The 20882-nt window shown below is 35.5% G+C and overlaps 1 protein-coding gene across 1 annotated transcript in view; it reads right to left on the reverse strand.

Annotated features, from left to right (window-relative positions):
- LRP1B (LDL receptor related protein 1B) overlaps nucleotides 1–20882 on the reverse strand; it is a 1896287-nt gene that overhangs the window by 1559674 nt on the left and 315731 nt on the right. Inside the window, exon 2 of the mRNA XM_054478394.2 lies at nucleotides 16053–16175. Within this exon, the coding sequence (XP_054334369.1) occupies nucleotides 16053–16175 (123 nt within the window). The remainder of the gene's footprint in view (nucleotides 1–16052; nucleotides 16176–20882) is intronic.

Raw genomic sequence — 20882 nt, forward strand, 5'->3', positions numbered from 1 at the left:
TTTTTAAATTCTCATCCTTAGAATGAATATTTTAGTCTAGAAAGAAAGTAACTTTCCCCCCCCACATCTTGAATGTGGGCATCACACTCATGAATGGGTTTTAACTTTGATAGAAGTCTCCATGAAAGGCCATGGCTAATGAAAACTCTTCCCCTTTGCATCTTCACATTTTTGCAGTAAGGAAAACAAGAAAGTATTGATTATTTTTGATATCAGAAGAGGCTTATTATTATATCAAGACAAATGCCTCACATTTTGTAAAACCTAAATCCCTCTTATAAATCACCTTATTACAAATCTCAAGCTAAATAAAATACCAGGTGAAGCTCTTTTGCTGTCAGACCTGATTAAAATCTGTTCATATTGAAAGGCTCTAGTTCCTGGCAAAATCTACCTGAAGCAACTCTTCAGGTGTGAGTTTCTACAAATGAGCACAAATAATAAAAGAAAAATAATTGATATACTATTTTTTAAAAATTACAGATAAGTACTTTGATCACCATATGTGATATATATAAGAACATGTATATTTTATGATACATAAGATATTTAGGGTATGGTGCTAATGAGAGCCTTCTATTCTCCATATATAACAGACTTTTTACACCTTTCCTGTAACTTCAAAAATATTTTAATAATGTATATAACTGATGTCTTATAGTTCCACAGTACCAATGAAATAAAGTCTTTTGACCAAAGTCAAAAGAATAATTATTAAAACTGTCCTCAGGAAATTATATGTCAAAAATGTCATCAGACTGTTTTTAAAGTGTAAGGAACATTCCATTTTGGGACAGGTACACACAACTATATTGGGGTAGTATTATTTTTATCAGAGTTCGGAAATATTCTCTTTAAGGTCCATCAGTATTTCTATCACAGATTTGCCTCTTGGTGAAAATAATGGAGTTGTAAAAGTATTGAACATGAGACCTTGAGTTAAATGTAAATTAGTATTAATTGATTTTCAAGAGATTAGTTTTTAGGTTGTTGAGAGGTAAAAGAAAAGCTAATTGATCTACAGTGTTTTCTTGAGTGTTGTTTGTAAGTTTAAAAGAGTCTGGAAGAGTATTTGACAAGCACTGTAGTACAATCTAATGGTTTTATGCCCAGTTATTCATCCCTTATATTAGGATATCTTTCTGTAAGTTAAGCAACATGAGTACTATTTATACTTTTTTTTTATGCTGATCATAATCTCCTAGTCTCCATGCTGTCACATGAAAAAGCCACACATATATTAAGTAACCAGATAATTTTCCTTTTATAGAAAAATATTATGTTGTGTGTACATGCATGTGTGTGTTTGCACATGCGTGAAAGTGCATAGCAGCCCTTGAGGAAAGATGGAAGCAAAGGCCAAAGTTAGTGTAGGGATACACATCTACATTAATTTTAAGTTTAGCAATTTAGTTACAAATTATTATTTCAGAGTCCACATTTTGTGGTGATTCCATTGTTATTATTTTGATAAATAATGACAGGCAATCAGTACAAAAAAGGTTTAAAACTATATTACTGGGTGGCCCATGTGCAAATTGGAAAGAACAGAAAAGAAGGTGTGAGCCAAGGGGATGTCAATTCCAGTCACGTTTCTGATGTTTATTAACTATGTGTCCTTAAACCTGTTGCTTTACCTCACTGCACTAGTATTTTATTTTTATTTTTTTATCTGGCATGTATGCAGGCTGAACCAGTTTTAATTCATTGCATCTAAAACTGTCCAGTAAATCAACTTTTCACTATCAAGAAATAGAGAATGAAAACTAGGAGCAAAAATAATATATATATATATCTTTAAGCAAAATTTAACATGAACCTGGCCATCTGAATCTTGATCACAAAGGATGTGACTCACAGTGGGTTGCAGAGGTCCAGTTTATTCATGGGTTAAATCTTAAACACAAGCCAGTCTCAGGTACTTAATAGTATATTATTTATAGCCAATCCAATTACTATGATCCCTTGAGCCTAGAACACGTATCTAATTTGTTAAATCAGTTTTTGAGGAATAACAAATTCTCTCACTCTGTCAAATATCAGTCAGTCCCCAAACGTTTAAAACAAATGTCAAACTTACTATATATTTTTATTTCTATTTATCAATGAAAGAAATAATTAAAGATTACTAGAAAAATAGTTGTGGCAATCCAACCCAATTACATGGTTCCAATCGGAGTGCAGAAATTCAACATTCATACCTTCAAGAATCCACTTACCTTGAAGGTAAACTATTTGCACACACATATCCATCACTATAGTAGTGAAGGTATCATTAATATCTTGTTAAATTTATAAACTGCTTTCTGGTTTAGGATTGTAAGAATGTATCTAATCTGCCTTGCCTCAATTTGGATGCTATTATAGGCAAGCTCTTTTAAAAAAACTAGGACCAGTATGATTTCTTTTTTCTTTCTTTTATTCTTTACCTTCAATTTCAATCTGAACATAGAGATAGCATTTTATTCTTTGTATGCCACGTGAAAAGATTCCAGTAGGAATGCAGAGTCATCAATACTCAATTTGGCTGAAATCCTGACAGTTGTCAACATCACAGAGACGGCTATATTATAGGTTCCTCTACTTGCAAACATTTTCTCTTGCATTTGCAGTTGTAAAGCAGATTCAAATGTTTTCTTTCACTATCATCAAAGAGTAGGGCCTTACATAACTACCATCTTTGGGAGGAATTTTTTTGTGTGTGTGAAATGATATCTTCTTCAGGGTCTACTTTCCCGTTTGAAATACTACATTCAATTGTTTCATTGCTGAACCAATTAAATATATATACAAAAAACTTGTTGACAGTAGTAAAAGAAAGATTGGATGAAAAAATTTTAAAAGGTAGCCTGTCCGTGTCTCAAGGAGTTTTTTCCTCATTTATGTGAAGAAAGCAGTTCACAAAGCAATTGTGTAAATTTCTTAAAGTATGTTGGATATAATTCTGTGACTCATGAATTCTATAAAGAAGGTACCTAGTCAAGTAAACTTCCAGTTGAACTTTGAAAATAATCATATATATATGTATATAACTATATATATCTTCAGGGAATTCACGTGCTCTGCATCATATCTGAAACTGCCTATGGACTTATTTTTTAAATCTCAGGCAAAAAAAAAAAAGTATAGTCTGCTCACTGTATGCAGAACAATGGATGCAGACACAAAGAGAGAAAAAGATTGCTGTCCTTAAGGATTCTAACAGTGTCATGAGGGAAACAGAGTATTTGTTCCTTGAAACAGAAGTAACAGTTATTCTGTGTGTCATATTTAGCTAGACTAGGAAAATCTAATATAAGGTTTTGGGCAGGGGAAAGGGAGGGTGAGTGACACAATTCAAAAAATGCAAAGTTCAAGTTTATCAGCCCCATTCTTCTTTTGGTATATATTTTCAAATTCAAATAACATAAGGATATGCTCGATTCTAAGGTCTTAAGTTTTATAGTTTTCTAAGTCCTTTTCCTAATGGAAGAGTTAGAACCATACAAGACTCCTTCTATCTTGAATTACTTAGCTATAAGGTTTACAGCTATGCCTTATGTTCTGAAAAACATTTTGTTGTAATTTAATGTTGGTTATGAAGCTATTAAGCAGCATCAAACCAACCTACCTTTTGATTAAACACAATGAGGAAAGTGTACCATAACTTACGGCATATTATTGGGAAAGTATTTACCTGGTCAGAAAACAGCCAGAAAAGCCTTGATTGTGTGATATTCTATAGGTAAATATCAATTTCATAATAAACAAAAGAAAAACTGGAAAATATTCTGGATTAAAGAAGACTAGAAACCTATGACAATTATAGGCAATGCATTACCCTTGGCTGGATCCTGGATTCGGTAAAATAATTACAAATAATACTCTGGGGACAGTTGGAGAAATTTGAATGTGAATTAGATATTATACAATATTATACCTATGTAAGGGTTATATAAGAATATGTATTGTTCTTAGAAAGATTTAGGTGTAAACACATCATGTCTGCATATATTAAAATGGTTTGGCAAAAAACATGTATAAACATACAAATATATATGTATGTGAACATGACAAATATGTATTAGAGACAGATAAAGAAGAAAAAAATGCAACAAAATGTAATGATTGATAAATCCAGTGTATACAGGTGTTTATCATACTATTCTTCTGATTTTTCTGTCAGCTGAAAGTTCACAATAAAAAGCAGAGGGAGCAAATTCAACTTTTAAAACAAGTAACAAGTAATCTTTATGAGATAAGCTGGTGACTAAAGATGTCTTAGAATATATTTTAAAGGTCAGGCACGGTGGCTCACGCCTATAATCCCAGCACTTTGGGGGGCCGAGGCGGGTAGATCACGCAGTCAAGAGATTGAGACTATCCTGGCCAACGTGGTGAAACCCCGTCTCTACTAAAAATACAAAAATTAGCTGGGCGTGGTGGTGGGTGCCTATAGTCCCAGCTACTTGGGAGGCTGAGGCAGGAGGATCACTTGAACACGGGAGGCAGAGGTTGCAGTGAGCCGAGATGGTGCCACTGCACTCCAGCCTGGCAACAGAGTAAGACTCTGTCTCAAAAAAAAAAAAAAAAAAAAAAAAAAAAGAAAAAAAAAAAAAATATATATATATATATATTTTAAAAAGCAAAATTATCTTGTGTGTTATGGGCTGAATTGGTCCTCCCAAAATTCATATGTTGAAGTCCTAAACTTCAGTACCTCAGAATGTGGCTGTATTTCAAGATAGGGTTTTAAGGAGGTAATTAAGGTAAAATGAGGTTTTATGGGTGGGCCCTAATCCAATATGACTGGTGTCCTTATGAGAAGATGAGATTAGGGCACAGATACACTCAGAGGGATAACCCTGTGAAGACACTAGACAAAGACAGCCACCTGAAAGCCAAGGAGAAAGGCGGAAGAATGAAACCAATCCTACCAAGACGTTGATTTCAGAATTCCAGCCTCCAGAACTACGAGGATATAAATGAGTTTTGTTTAAGCCACCCAGTCTGTGGTATTTTTTTAAAGCAGCCCACGCAGACAAATACAGTATGTCAGTTGGAATTCTAATGACTCCCAATGACCCTCACCCTTGTCTAACTCCCTCTCTTTAGAATGTGGGTAGAAGCTGTGAGCATAATGTGATACCCTTCTTGGGATTATATCACATTCTGTGACAAAAGGGAGATAGCTAAGTGTTCTAGTCACATGATGTCTTTAAAGACAGAGTGTTTTCCCCATTTGGCCACAGAAGCGGAAGCCAGGGATTTGAATCATGAAACGTGAGGGGGTTTTGACACACCACTGCTTGGTTTGAAAATGAAGGGGTTGCATGCCAAGACATGTAGATTGCTTTTAATTGTTGAGCGTGGCTGCAGCTGACAACCAGAAAGAAAATGTGTCCTTGGTCCTAAAACCACAAGAAACTGAATTCAGCCAAGACCCTAAATAAGCCTGGAAGCTGATTCTTCCTCACACCCTCTAGATAAGTCCCCAGCCTGAGGGACTCCTTGATCTCAGCCTTGTGAGGCCTTATGGAGAAAACCCATTTGATCCCCCCTCACTTCTGAACCACAAAACTGAGAGATAATAAATGGGCCTCAACATCTTAAATTTGTGGTAATTTATTACACAAAAATAAAAAAAACTGATTTAAAAATCCAGAATCTTCACTGTTACGTTTAACACTGTTTTTAAAGAGTGTGTATGTGTGTGTATATGACAGAGAGAGAGGCTAAGATGATGTTATACTTCTTTTTTCCAGATTAATTATATACACACAAACTTCATGTGCATATGTATATAAATATTAACCTATATAAATTATACATTTATTACCACAGTAACATATATACTCTTATGATCATATCCTTTCTAATTGGAAAATAAACAATTTAAATCTTCTCTCCAATTATTACTACATCTCTCTTTCATCTTTGGCATATTTATCTTATTATTCCCAATATCAACCACAGGCCCTGTCATATAGTAGTCACTCAATTAAAATCTGTTGTGTCTAAACTGAATGGCTGAACATACATATATCTGGATAGCATATGTACATGAGGTTGTATGGCATCATGGAAAGCAGGTTGACTTGAGTGCAATGTGACACTGGCAGGCATGACAATATTGCTCCACTAAGCGTCAAGATGTTGACCCTGGTAATCCCTTGAACTGCAGGCTATATAGCATGCTGCAGTGTTCACTTGTAGCTCTATCACTTAATTACTTTAAGTAAATCTCCTTTTGCTTTATTTTTATCCCCTGTAAAAGGGGACCATGAATACTATCATAAGTAGGGCCACCAATCTCCTATTGCGTCTTCATGCAAATTAGAAAATATTGCCTCCTCTTCAAGATAATGTATTTCCACTTGTGAGAAAATATATACACCCATGCTATGTGCAATATTTATGTCACTCCAGTACCTTGGACAACCTGAGCAACTGTACCTGACACTCTGCTCAGGGTTTTTGTCAGGATCAAAGGAGATAATCCATGTAACCTTCACAGCACAGCATCTGGCACATATGAATCATTCATTCGTGTCAGTAATCATCATTAATCTTTATCATAAACATCATCTTCTTTATCATGGAAAGAATAGCATTTAACCAGAATAGATAAAGTGAGAAAAAAACTAGCATAGGTTAAAGCTATGGCACATGAAAAGGCATGGAATAAATTGTTGTTGCTTTTATGTGCTCAGAAGCACCTTGATGCAGTAGTCCCACAATAAATAGCTGCTGATTGATTGAATGGTTTCTAGTTTTTGTAAATAAAAAGCACTTATATATTATGAGAAATGTAGCTCAATGACAAGATATTTTTCACGATTTAAGTGAAAATGGATAATGTATCATTTATTTCAAAATTGAATTGCCTAATGTGCACATTTGAAAGCAAAATGTAACAAAATTCTGCAAAAGCCCTTGTGGAGAAAGAAACATTTCTTTTTACTGTCAAATTACATAGACTTTATTGCCTAACCCAATGATCGATTCAGAATTGAAAACTACAATAATCTAATATAGATTATAACCTCATATAGAATATTAATTATATGCATGTTTGGACGTATACATCTGTTATACATCTGTTATACATTTCTACTGTTTTCCTCAGAAAATAATGGTACTTTGGTCAAGTATACAAGTTTGTTTATATGTGCATGCATGTGTGTGTTTCTATATATTTTAGAGACAAGATCTTGCTCTATCACCCAGGCTGGAGGGCAGTGGCTCAATCATGGCTCACTGCAGCCTTGAGTTCTTGGGCTCAAGTAATCCTCTTGCCTTGGCTTCCTTAAACACTGGGATTACAGGGTTGAACCACTGCACCTGGCCTGTTTTTTGTGCTGTAACGAGATAGCTTTGCAAAGAGAGCCATTAACTGCACTTCCATCTGCATGTGCTAGATCACCAGGAGGACAGGTCTCAGGCAAACCTATTTTTGAAAAGTTTGGAGCAACCCATCATCTATCAATACTTGAAAAAAACATATATTTGCAGTATAGAATTTTTCAGTGGATTTTCAGTGAGAAGTGCTTTTTCATTTGCATAATAACTCTGTATAATTACATTAGGTGTTCTTAAAGGTTTGTAACTCCTTTTACCCCACCAGAAACTGGTGATTTCATTTCACATTTCTTTAACAGGCTTATAATGTCTATAACATTAGTACTCTAGAATTTAGTAATATTTAGTATATATCTTCAAGAAAAATTTAAGAATTTTTAATTGCTGGATTTTTCTTACACTGGTATTAAAATACATCAACTGTTAATAGCTATATAGTAGGATATATAGCTGTCTGGTAGGGCTGCCATAACAAAATACCATACACTAGATGGCTTAAGCAACAGAAATTTATTTTCCTACAGTTCTGGGGGCCATAAGTCCAAGATCAAGAAATCTGCAAGGTTGGTTTCCTCTGAGACCTCTTTTGTTTGCTTGTAAATGGCCACCTGCTTGCTAAATTCATGCTGAATTCTAAGATGAGTGTTTTGTATTAACAATTACTTTTCTGTTGGCAACTAAGTCAGAGGTGTTGGGAAGTGTTTTTGCTTTCTTCGTTGCTGCTGGGTACCGAGGAAAATGTGTCTCAGTTTGAGGAATTCTCTCTTGTATCTGATCTTTCAGGGTTGACCAGTGAATAATATGAGCATACTCTTCCCTCCCAAGGTATCTTTCTTCAGTACAAAAATAGAAACTATGAGGTTTGGATCCCTCCTACCCAAGCCCTTCTTCACCTATCTTTGCCTGAACTTTTCTCCTTTGAGAGCAATTTCTGCCATCCTGAAAATCAGAAAAACTAATGTTATGAAGTTTTTAGGGAAAACAAAAACAAAAACCCAAAGTCAGTTATATTGCCTGAACTTCAACAGGGACAATATAGCAATTAGTAAACTGATGAGATGCTTTGTCCTACTGAAAATTCCATAGGCAGAGAGTAGAGGTATTTCAGGATAGAATGATGGAAGACATGGGGAGAGGGAGAGAGAAAAAAAGGCATTACCATTAAAAATAAGTTCTTAGAACACAACATCCTTTAGTGCTTCATTTAGCAAAATATGTCATTTTAGAAGCACTTCTGAGTGAAAGTCAAATGTAAATTTTATACACTGACTATAAAGAATAAAGCGTCCTCCGGGAAGAAATGTGCTCACCCATGAAAGGTAAGAAGCCTTCATCCACAACCCCAAATGCTAGATTAGTTGTAGATAAATGATGGATTGAATAGTTTCTGGGAAGACTCCTTGCTCAGCCTTCAGCTTTGTCCCTGTAGAGTCCTGCAAGAGCGTTTGTTTACAGTACATCATCCTTTAAGCCAAGGAGATTTCACCAGTCGTTTCTAGAATTCCTGTATTTCATTTCACCCCTGTTATTTTACATCATTTCAAAGTTTTCATTCCCTATAGTTTATAGCCCCACCTGAGGGACATGTGTCCCCTTTTATTCTGTGACCTGTGGTCTTGGATCAGAAGACCGAAAAGCAGTGACTTCTTGAGTGAAAAGGTGAGGCTTTTGTCATTGCTGAGCTCGCTATGCCTGTGTGAATTGTAGTTCCATCACCTATGCCTGCAATCAACCTTTTTTTTTTTTTTTTAAATTGTAGAGGCAGACTCTCAGAGACCCATTAGAGCATTGTGAGGGCAGAATGAGGAGAAATGTCACCCTCTACTCCGACCCTACTGTACTGGGCAAATGTACCAGTGTTAGGCCCTTTCAATTCACAATTACACTGATCCCCACCTTCCTATCCCCCCTGCATATCAACTCTTAAGTGGGAGTCTTTTTATTATTAAAGAAGGGTCAATGCTTTTTGGCCTCTCTACTGCTGAAGAGAGGAGTCTCAGAATAAAATGAAGAACAAAACAAAAAGAATTGAAAGAGACATAAACTGTCCTCATGGGTCTCATATGCTTTCCCTTTAATCTGTAAGATCACTTCAGCTTTTCTACCTAACGAAAAGCTTAGCTTTGTGACTCTTACATATTAGCTCATTGCAAAGTGACCTCTAAATCAGCATTACTTAGAAACACGGACCATACTTCTATCTGTTTTATAGTTCCTATAGTCTACTTTCAGTGCCTTATTCTACTATATAATTTTAAAGGGCAGTATCTGTTTGCTAATAACCTCCCACCTGAATTCTATTTTATTTCTCTGACCTATGTCAAAGATAGAAAGTTCAGAAGGAAATTACAAAAGGATTTCTATCTTATATCCAAGGGGAAAGGTCAGTGTATGAATATAAGAAGTTCATTAAAATCCTACTACCTAAATAAAGTTTAAAATCTCACAACAACGGAAACATAATGGAAGCATTGGTCAATTCATGCAGATTCACGTCTCACCTAATGACTTATAGACATTTTCATTTTTCATAGATGCTTCTCTTCCTAGTACCCAAGAGACTTGTTCTTTTTATTGCATTGTTCAATTAGAACTGATCACTGCCAAAGCCAGCGTGAAACAACCCTTTTGGGATGGCCTTCCATGATTTTCAAATGACAATGTATTTTTAAATTAGGTGGCCTGAAGGGTTCTTTTAGGAATTGGATCCTGCTTTATCTCAGTATTTCAAAAAAGGAGGGCAAGTTCAAAGAAATGTAAACTCTGCTTTCCCTAACAAGAGCTAACTTAGAAGGGGAGAGAAGGATTATAAACTCAACTTCTTTATTTTTTAAAAATGAGATATTATCTACATTTCAGGACTGCATGTCAATTAGTATTTTTGACTATTGTATTTTTTAATACATGTATTTCAAATTTAGTCAATTATTCAACATCAATGTTTTTGGAAGAGTTCCTAGAAAAAGTCACCTGCCCCCAAATAATTTCTATACCAAATGTATCCCAGTGTTTGAATTTAATATATCTGATCATTAAAAATTATTTATAACTTAACTTGAATTAGCATATGTAGATTAAACCTCTTCCTAGACATGTCCTTAGGGAATAGAACTGACTTTCAGTTAGGTTTTGAGCAAGAATGAGAGAGGATTGACTGAGAGGGGGCAGTTGGATGGTGTATCAAAAGAACCTCAAGGTAAGGTGCATCATTGGTGCTCTGGGCATCTGGAAGGCAGGTGGGGTATGGAGTGGAGAAGGAATGTTACTATGGAATAGGCACTTATTCTGAGCACTTTACTGTGAGGCAGGTACTATAATTTCCATTGTACAGATGGGGCAATGGAGGCACAATATGGTTAAATTAGTTGTCCAAGAGCAAAGATATTCATGGAAAAACTGAGCCTTGGAGCCAAGCAGTTGCTGTGATCATGCACGTGCATACCATCTCCTATGCAGCAGAAGCCAAAGAGGAGAGTGAAGGGACACTGTGGTACATACTACCAAGTTCCTTTGCCTGCCCAATATCTCTTCTCCCCTTTTCTTTACTAGCAGAACTCCAAATATTGTTTTGGAAAGCAACAGGTCTTGTTGACGATACTCATTGCCCCACGCCCCATATAACCCATTCTGGTGAAGGAGATCTACTGCGTTTGCTTTCTGTGAAATTTATCCTTTTCCTAACAGAGAGGCTCAACTGGCATTTGCCTTTTCCCTTTACTCTTTTCCTTCTGGTTGTCCAAAATGAGGTTATCTACTAGGGGAGAAGCAGCCATACTGTGGATATGGGACTGAGTAAGGAAAGATAGAAGAAGCCTGTTGTCATTCTGAATCTGTCATATCAGTTCTGAATTATCCACTTTTGCAACTTTTTATGAAGAAAGAAAACCCCTATTCAGTTAAGTCACTGTTTCTATAACATGCGGTCAAATGCAATCCTAACCAATAAGGAAGTATGCAAAAACAGAAGGAAACAAAACCCAGCATATGTAGACTACACCATATTGCATCAGTCTGGCACCATGACTGGTGGATGCAAACAAAACTCTGTGCTTCGTGCATTCATTGTGTGAGGTTATGCTGTTCCATGTAGCAGCAGTGCCTGAGCACAGACCTGCCTCAACTGTATAGCAGATACATTTCAGCTACGCTACTACAACAAAGATTTGGCAAATTATATAGTCTGCTGGCCAAATCTGACCTGTGGCCTATTACTATACAGACTGTAAGCTGAGAGATTTTGTTTTCTTCCTCCCTTTTAAAGGTTTTCAAAACAAACTGAAAAACAAATAAAAACAAAGAATATGCAGCAGAGATCATATGGGCCTTTAAAGCCTAAATATTTACTATCTGGTCTTTGCAGAAAAAGCATGCTGACCCTTGTAGAATGACAGGACAGAGAAGAGTCCAGCTTGCAAATATTTGCTTAGGACATTTTTATTCTCCTTTGTTGGTCAATGAGTCATTATGTCCAAAACACGATCTGTGACTGAAGAACTCACTCAATGATTCTGTGAAGGGAAATGGGTGGGAAATAGGGAAGAAGTTTGAATAGCATGGCTAATACCTTCCTTTCTTAAAAAGAAATAATCAAGTTTTAAGTATAATGATGTCAGATTTCCAGAAAATATCATACATCAGCTGGAGCCAAGTGTTGAAAAGGAAGTATCATTAAGCATTCCACAGAAAATTCTAGCAGGAATTAAATTTTGAATACCTCAGAATAAAAGTGCCTTTCAAGAAGACGTTCCTGCTACAGGTGGTACCAAGCTTTCATTCTCTAAATAAACACTTCCACTATTTATTTTCATTCTCATCACATGCTATGCTAACAACACTGGGTTGAAAGTTATGAGTAGAAAGATGGTGATTTCCCTGATTTTCTATTCTTATTGCCTCATAGAACCTAAAACTGGTGTTAGTCTTTATTTAGACACTTGAAAAATTATTTTAAATAATATGCAGAAATAAAGGCTTTCATTTTTATGACTAAAAGTCCTTTCTCATATACAATAGTAAGATTATAAATTATTAAAATTTTCCAATTGTGTATTTTAGATAATTCTTCCCAACATGAAATCAGCTTATTTGTAAGTCAACCTCACACAACAGTTTTCTATGTGTATTGGTATCACTAAATTTTAACTCCTGCTTCATGAATACTAGAGAATACTCTAGATCCTGGGCACAAACACACACAAAGAGAAGGAAAATATGGACTCAATAAACTTTCAGATTTCTAAATATCTAAATTTTATTTAGTTTCCAGGATTTCTTATTGTTCTGTACATATGATTTCCTTCTAAAGCATTTGATAAGTAAAGCTTTTCTTCTTCCCAAACAATATCCACTTAATTCCTGTTAGAACTTTGTCACTTCAGAGATTTTACAATGTCACAATAAATTCTGTGCTAGAGTGGTCTTTCTATAATTTTAAAGCTAAGTGGATTTCAGAAAAAAATAACTATTGCATCAGCTGTTTTTATCTAATATTTTGTAGATACAACATACTTTGTCTTCAAAGCAAAGATGTTAACTTACTTTTGTTCATATACTGAGCACAAAATTATCCTTCCTAAGAATCAGTCTCCAAGGTTTTCCATTGTTAATATTTATCTTTCATATCAAATGTATACATTCATATAATTATAAAATTATGCAATTATTTTATGTAGATTAGTGATGACTGCATGTGACTATCATAAAACAACACATTACAAAGTACTGTGATTACAGAAAATGATAATGGTGAACATCTGGATTGAGAAATTTAAATTGCAAAAGACTGATATTTTCATAACGCTTTTTTTCTATGCATGTCCAAATTTCAATTGGTATTGATGGAAACCATTTATATGGAACAGGCTAATTAAATATAAATCTAAATATCTTGAACAGATTAAATGAACAAAATAGGTACCAAAAATAGTTATTTCTCTGTCTTTGTTATGTGGCTGATTAATAAAGAGCAGTTTCAGTGTTGCCTTTAAGGATATTCAGCAATTTTAATGTTAGAGGATAAAATATGAATGGCCAAAGTGAAGAAACCTTTTAAGTTTGAATCCACCAAATGTTATTGGAGAGGAGAGGAAAGGACTGTATATTTAAACAACTGCCAAAAATATCTTGAGCAGGTATGAATTTTATTTTACAAACTAAGTAAGCAGAATATCAATCTCTATTTTTAATTAACTGACATGCAATTTCCAATTTGAGGCCTCCATCTGCTAAAAGCCCCTAAACTCTGTGAATTGAAGGACCACCTTTTTACACAAATTCAAGGTGGTATGTGCCTTATGGGCAGGGTGGCTATTCAAATATTTAACAGCATTGCAGTGGAGACTTTGACCATTTTGAGTAGATGCCTAATCAGTCAGGGTGCATACAGGCCTGGTACACTGGTGTGGGCCTGCTGGGTATCTGCCATGTTTTTAGAGACATGGAGTGGGCATAGGAGGATGGGTGAATATTTGTCATCACCTACTTTGACATGCATTGAGAGGTCTCTTTTCTCTCTGGACTTTACCTACTGACTACACAGGTTACTAGTGCCCCTTTAGACAAAAAATCTCTCCAGTCCGCTTCTCCACTGGGCTCCCTCTTGGCACAAAGGGAATATTCTTGTTCATCATTCTTCACCAGTATGAAGGAGACTCTGGCTTAGATGTGCTATGCCACCATTTCTTCTCAACTGCTATTGCACTGTGCCAGTCACACAGTTCTATGGTGTTTCCTCTCCACCCTGGCTTTCCTGCATATGAATGCTGCAAATCTATGTCATGTCCTTGTTATTTTCTCCATCACAGAATTCATGGGAGGATCAGGGCAGAATGCAAGAACTTGACTCTTACTCTGATTATGCTATAGCAGTCTTTCCTTGTAGCTGAAGAGGAGAGAATTTCATTTCTAGATAGCACTTGAAAAGGAGAGGGCTAAAGGTTAAAAAGAGTTGGGATATTGAAATATGGTCTCACTACTTGTATAATGTAGGGCCAAAGCATTTATTATTGTTGTTTATCCACATTCCTATATTTCTTCATCCATATGCACAATATTGAGATCTATCTTCCCTTTTCAAACACCTTTAAGATATAATTCACATGACATAGTTCACCCATTTAAAGTGTACATTCCCATGTTTAAAACATATCAACAGAGTTGTGCAAGCATCATCACAATCTCGTTTAAGAACATTTTCATCAACCCCCGAAAGACCATATATTCAATAACAGTCATTCCTCATTCCTTTCCCTGTGTCCCACCTTACCTAGCCCCTAGCAACCCCTCTCCCACTTTCTACCTCTATAGATTTGCCTATTTTGCATCTTGTATAATATGAAGGGAATCGTAAAACATGTGATCTCTTTTGATGAGCTTCTTCCCCTTAGCATGTTTTCAAGGTTCATCCATGTTGTAGCATGTATGAGTACTTCATTCCTTTTTATTACCAAATAATATTCCTCTATATGGGTTTATCACAATTTATCCATTAGAATTTTTCCTATGAATCTTTTGTTTTTAACTTATCTGCTGAGAACCTTGTCTATGCTATAAGGAGTCTAGTAAAGAGTTTTGAAAGGTTTTTGGGAGTTAACTAGTGAAACTGGTGAAAATTAGAAATGTAAGTAGTAAATGACTATAACCTCTTCCTGTGGAAAAAGTGGTCGGCTCAAAATAAAGAGAAGCAATTCCTGCAAATATTCGAGGATTCACTGTTTGAGAAACCTTAAAAAGATGTCGAACATAAAGGAAATTAATAAGCATTTGCCTCTAACATCAAGGTTTTCTTCAAAACTGTCTGCAAGACTTGTAAACGGATAGATGAAAATGGAAAATGAAACCAATAATTGTTATTTCTACAGTATCAAGCAACGAAGATGGATTTTTTTTTTCACATTAGCTTCATACAACTATGTGGTTACTCTGGGGATGATATTTACATGTCAGCATACCTGGTTGCCTGAGGAGCAAAGGTTGATATGAGAAGTTCTAGAAATATCACTATCAATATTCAGGGGACTGTTCATACCCCTTATGATAAGTGGGTATTTTTAAAAAGTGGGCCATATTTAGCTATGGTCATATTATTATTTATAATTTTGTTATGGTGGTATGTGTAATACGGAAAAAGCCTTCGGTGGATTCCAAGTTATAGTAGTACAACTATGATTAGGATTCATGTATACTAAGGGTTTCTGAATCTGATATTACAAAGACAAAGATCCTAACTCTATGAATGGATAAGTTTCTATCTTTCAGTCTCAAAGGAAAATATGTTCAATTATTTGTGTACTGCCCTAAGATATTAATATAAATAACATGGGAACTAAAGCTTGATTTCTTCAATATTCTTTCTGTCTCAAAATGTGTGAGATAACTTATTGGGGAAGGTCTTTTCCCTTTTAGGGCTATATTTTAAATTTTCTCAAGTCATTTTTTTCTAGTGTTAACACAATCACATTGAAATAATTAACCTCACATTTTCTTCCTTTCATAAGTTAATTCACACTCCAAAACTGCATTTTATGCTCTCCTTCACATACTCATAGCTGAAAACACACAAACAAAAGGTTTCAAGTTTCTTAGGCTATTTGGAAAAAAAAAAAAAGAAAGAAAGAAAGAATCATCTAGAACAGCAGTCATCTGCGAAAACAACTGACATTTAGTTTCACGTGTAAGGTAAAGCCGAATGGCATGAGAACCTTTCTACTCACAGGTATCTAAAGACTCGTCTGAATCATCAGGGCAGTCAGGGTCCCCATCACACAGCCAGCTCTGGGAGACACAAGTCACGTGATCGTGGCAAAGAAATTCACCAGGATCACACAACTGCTGATCTGAAAATGAAAATGTTTCGAAATAAAATATGAATGATCTGAACATGGGCAGAAGGAGCAGTACAAAGATGAAATGTGAAAAAGCAATACGTAAAAGGTACATGAATATGATCCACATTTTCTGTTCAGCAGTAAAGACAAACCAATTATTTTTCTTAATTTTAACCACTCAGCTCAAACACACAATTTTAATACACCTGACTTTGTTATAGGTTCACACAATCTGTTCTGGAAATAGTTAAAAATTCTGTTCCTGTTTATGACCAGGGGCTTTTTCGGATAAAAGATGGAATATAGATATTCCAGCAAGTTAGTTTTGTATAAGATGTTGAATCAAAGCAGAGGCTCTTGAGCATAGAAATTTTAGTTTCGTTCTCAGCTCTGAGAGAAAGAAAAAATCAGTTGAGTTAAATATTAATATTATAGTTAAAAATCCATTTCTGAGTATTCAGTTCTTAACCATCCATCCTGATACTATGGCTTCATGTCTCTACGTGAGTTGGATACCCAATATCACAGTATTTTCTTTTTTTTCCATGACTTCCAAGGTGACAACTTCTGCTGCTAGATGTCAGAAGTGATAGTAAACTTCCATAAAGGTTTTTTTCTAACTCAGATTTTCTACAGTTGGTTGTGACTAAAACGTCTACCATTTTCCTTCCTTTGTTTCAGGATATTTCAAATCTGCAGCCTTTCCTCAAGTCCTCACAAACTCATCAGATGTTTGTTTTTCTCAACATATTTTCTTATATCATGTGAGTCCCTTTAAAAACTAATTCTTCTTTACATCTTAATATGTCTGAAATAGGAATGTTTCTTACAATCATGGTCTCTGAATATGAAGAAGTGTTGGGAATACCTTAGCCAATATATTTCACTGGTAATTTTGTTATATGTATATAAAAATAACTTAAGATTTAAAAAATCTGACATTAAATAGGTCTCGGTGAGCTCTTTCAATAAATATCAAATAAAAATTCCAAGTGATATGAAAGCATTAGGCCATAACTTAATTGACACTTTTGCCCGAGCAATATGGAAAATACTACTATATCTTACTCTCAATGGTATCCTAGATTTGATTTAATATGGTACATATTTCCTTACTCTCCCTCAACTTCCCTCCACCTGATACCAGTAGCATAAATTTCAGTAAACATGCATTGCAAACACATATATCTTTAAAATCTACAGATGTGGGGTATAAGAGTAGCCTTTTCCATACTCAAACTATAGCTATTTCCTGACAAATTTTATTTTATCCTATTATATTTTTATTAAGTTAACCACCAACAACATGCTCATCACCACCACTATCATAATTATTTTTTACATTAAGTTGCTTGAGCATACTTTGTATTTGGCCTCAGACTTGGTGCTGTAGAATCAAAGATGTATAAGCCAGTCTTTGTCTTAAAGGATCCAATAGACTAGTTGTGTCTACAGATCTCACTCTCCAAAAAATGGTAAAAGAAGAAACCACAGGAAGAGACAGGCTGAGACAAATAAAAAAAAAAATAGTTTTGGGATGTCTGTATTCCTCTAAAGATGGGTGGGCTTTGGATAAGTGGAATATAGGACATTTCAGGTACGGTTTAGAGTAAATGGTTGCTAAGGTAATAATTATTGTGGTGCATTTGAGAAAAAATACATTTTCTACTGAAATGGAAATGGCATTCAGGTTACAAGACCTGGGTTTTCCCCATCAAACAGTGGGTGTGTGATATTTATAAGTATGCTTGAATGCTAGAGGAGGAGGGCTTACATTTTGCTTTAGGCTGTCACATAACTTTTGAAGTTAATGTAGAGAAAGAGCATGGAATAAAATTCAAATTATTTTGCTTATAGATAAAGAGACCATATAATTTATCACCAAGCTGAGAGAGTTCTGAGACTGAAAGTAGGTTTATTAGTAATTACACTGGGACAACAGGTATAAACCAAGTTTATCCCAGAAAAGTCAGAATGGATGTTCATTTTATCTATAGCTATTTTATGTTTGCTCTACGGTCTTGAAATGCTAGATTTTATCTCCCTTCCTCCCAAACCATTAACAAATTGTTATGTGGAGAGGGGAAATGTCATTCCATAGTGTGTGACTCAGTGAATAATTGATAAGTACTTGTTGAAAATATAAAGGAGTAAAGAAGACCATAAAAATGATTTATGGTGTTGGAATAGAGCATCTTAAAAACATAGGATCAGTTATGAAGGAACTTGATTGCCGTTAGAAGTATTTTGCCTATAATTTGAAGCCATGGAAAATACTTAAGAAAAGGTAATTAATAATAAAACATGCTACAAAGCCATCTCCTAGGAGACTCTTGCAATTCTCTAGAGAAGAGTTCAAGATGATCGGACTAAGGTAATGGGGAATTAGATGAAGACTCTGAACCAAGTGATATGACATATGAGTTAAGAATTGGTGACTAAATATTTGAAAGGCTCCAATATGTCTTCAAGTATATAGACTTAAACAATGGATGGCATCATAAAACTTATGATATATAGATAGAAAAAAAAAGACCGGGTTCATGTGTACATGTGTCTGTGAGCCTGCTCATGGTGGGGAGTGGAATAATAGTAGAAATAACAGAAGAATAAATAGTGAATGTTTTACAGAACGTTTTACAAAAAGTACCACCTCATCTCAATTTGTTCATTCACTTATTTATGCAACACATAATATTGAACTTCTACTGTGTTCCAGGCACTAGGGATATGATAATGAAAATAAATAAATAAAAATAGAGCAGAATTCCTGCTATCATGGGTCTTACATTATAATGGGAGGATAGAAACAAAAACAAAACAAATGAACCAATTGTATAGCATATTAAAAGATAAACCTTATTGAGAAAAATAGAACAGAGATGGGGATTGACGGTTAGAGTTTGGAGGCAGGCACATTCTAAATAGGTGGTCAGAGTATATGTCACAGAGAATATGACATTTGAATAAAGGTTGAAGTAAGGTGAGAGTGACACCCATTTGAATTAAAGATCAAGGGCTAAGGATGTGAGGCAGGAAGGTGCTCAGCAAATTTAAGGAACACTAAAGAGGTCAATGTGGCTACAGAAAAAGATAAATTAGGAAAAGATGTGGTCGGGGAGTATGGGATTCCAGAGATCAGATGACGATTTTTTTTTTTTTTTTTTTTTTTTTACTAAAAACAAACAAACAAACAAAAATCAGGATAGAGGACCATTAAAAAATTCTGAGGAGCATAACAGTGTTGCAACTTTTTCACCCTCGTAGTTCTGCAAGTGACAGGGAGTATTACAGCTCATTGACTCCTGCAGCCAGCAGCTCAGTGGGTGGGAGCGTTACAGCTCTTTGCTTCCGCCATTCAGAGAGTTCTGGATTCTTGTCCCACAACCAAGAATAAGGCACACAGACCGGAGAGGGTTAAGGCAGAGATTTATTAAGTGACAGAAAAGATGTGAGCAGCAAGAGGGGGCCCAAAACAGGGTTGCCGGCTGTGGGGCTAGGTTTGGGGTTTTTATGGACTGAGAATGAGGAGGAGTGGGTTGACTGGTCTATGAGCCATTTTTGAAACCACAACACTCAGGAAGACACAGGATAGTGTAAAGAACCAGTTGGAGGCAGAAGTGAAGGCTTGGCCCGCAACCAATTGAGAGCTTCAGTGACATTTCACTTTATGCAAATGAAGACTTTCCCTGTGGCTAATCACAGAAAGATAGGTATATATAAAACAGATGGAAGGTATGAGATAATCAGGAAGAAGAGTACAAAATGGGACAAAGGTACCAAAGGGAGAGAAATGTGCCCAAAAAAGTAGTGAAATTTCTTCATCTGGGCTCACAGAGTGGGTGTTTCCATATAGGGATGTGGGCTTCTTCTTATCTGGGGCCTGCAGCTTGATTTTCAGGCTGTTCTTGGTTTGAAGGAGTTCTACCGAGGACCTGCCCTAACTGCCTGACTGAGTGGTTTCTTCCTTCCTCCTCTCTCATCAGGATCTGGCTTACTTTTTTAAAGAATCATTTTGGCTACTATGTTAAGAATATATACTGCAGTGAAGTGAAGGTGGAAGCAGGGAGATCAACTAGAATGTTATTGCAATCATCCAGGTGAGAAGAGATGGTACTGTGGAAAAACATGTTGGTTGAATGGAATTTCAAGACTGTATTTAAAGAGGAAACTGAAGTCAAATATTATGTTCACCATCTAATAAATGCCAGGATCTTAAATTCAGATATTTGAACCCAAATCTATGACTTTCTAACCATTTAAAAAAATACTCATTATGGGATGGTTTGGAGACATCCAAGAAGAAATACCTAATAGTGAAATATTTAAGTCTGTAATTCAGAAGACTGGGTAAAACTGGAAACAAAAGAGAACTGGGGCTAAAAGAAGTCAGTGAAAAACTATAGGAATAGAAATAGGTGTAAATTAAATTAAAATGAGAGGAGGGTGGGGTATGAATAGGTGGTCAAAAGAAAGAGGCAAAGAGGTAAGAGCAGGTCAGGCAGTGAGACAGAGGAAACAAAGTTCAGCCACAGATACAGGAGAAGGATGCAAGGGGAAAGGAGATTCACTAAAGTTATGTGAAATTCTGATAACTGAATCACTCATGATAAAGTTCAAGTACAGTGAGTTCTAAAAATCTGGAGTAGACTCATAGGCTGAGGGAAAGATACCACTAGAGGAAGAGAGACTGGAGGCCCAAGAAGAAGGTGAAAG

The sequence above is a fragment of the Pongo pygmaeus genome, chromosome 11 (assembly GCF_028885625.2).
Source record: "Pongo pygmaeus isolate AG05252 chromosome 11, NHGRI_mPonPyg2-v2.0_pri, whole genome shotgun sequence".
Classification (NCBI taxonomy): Eukaryota; Metazoa; Chordata; class Mammalia; order Primates; family Hominidae; genus Pongo; species Pongo pygmaeus.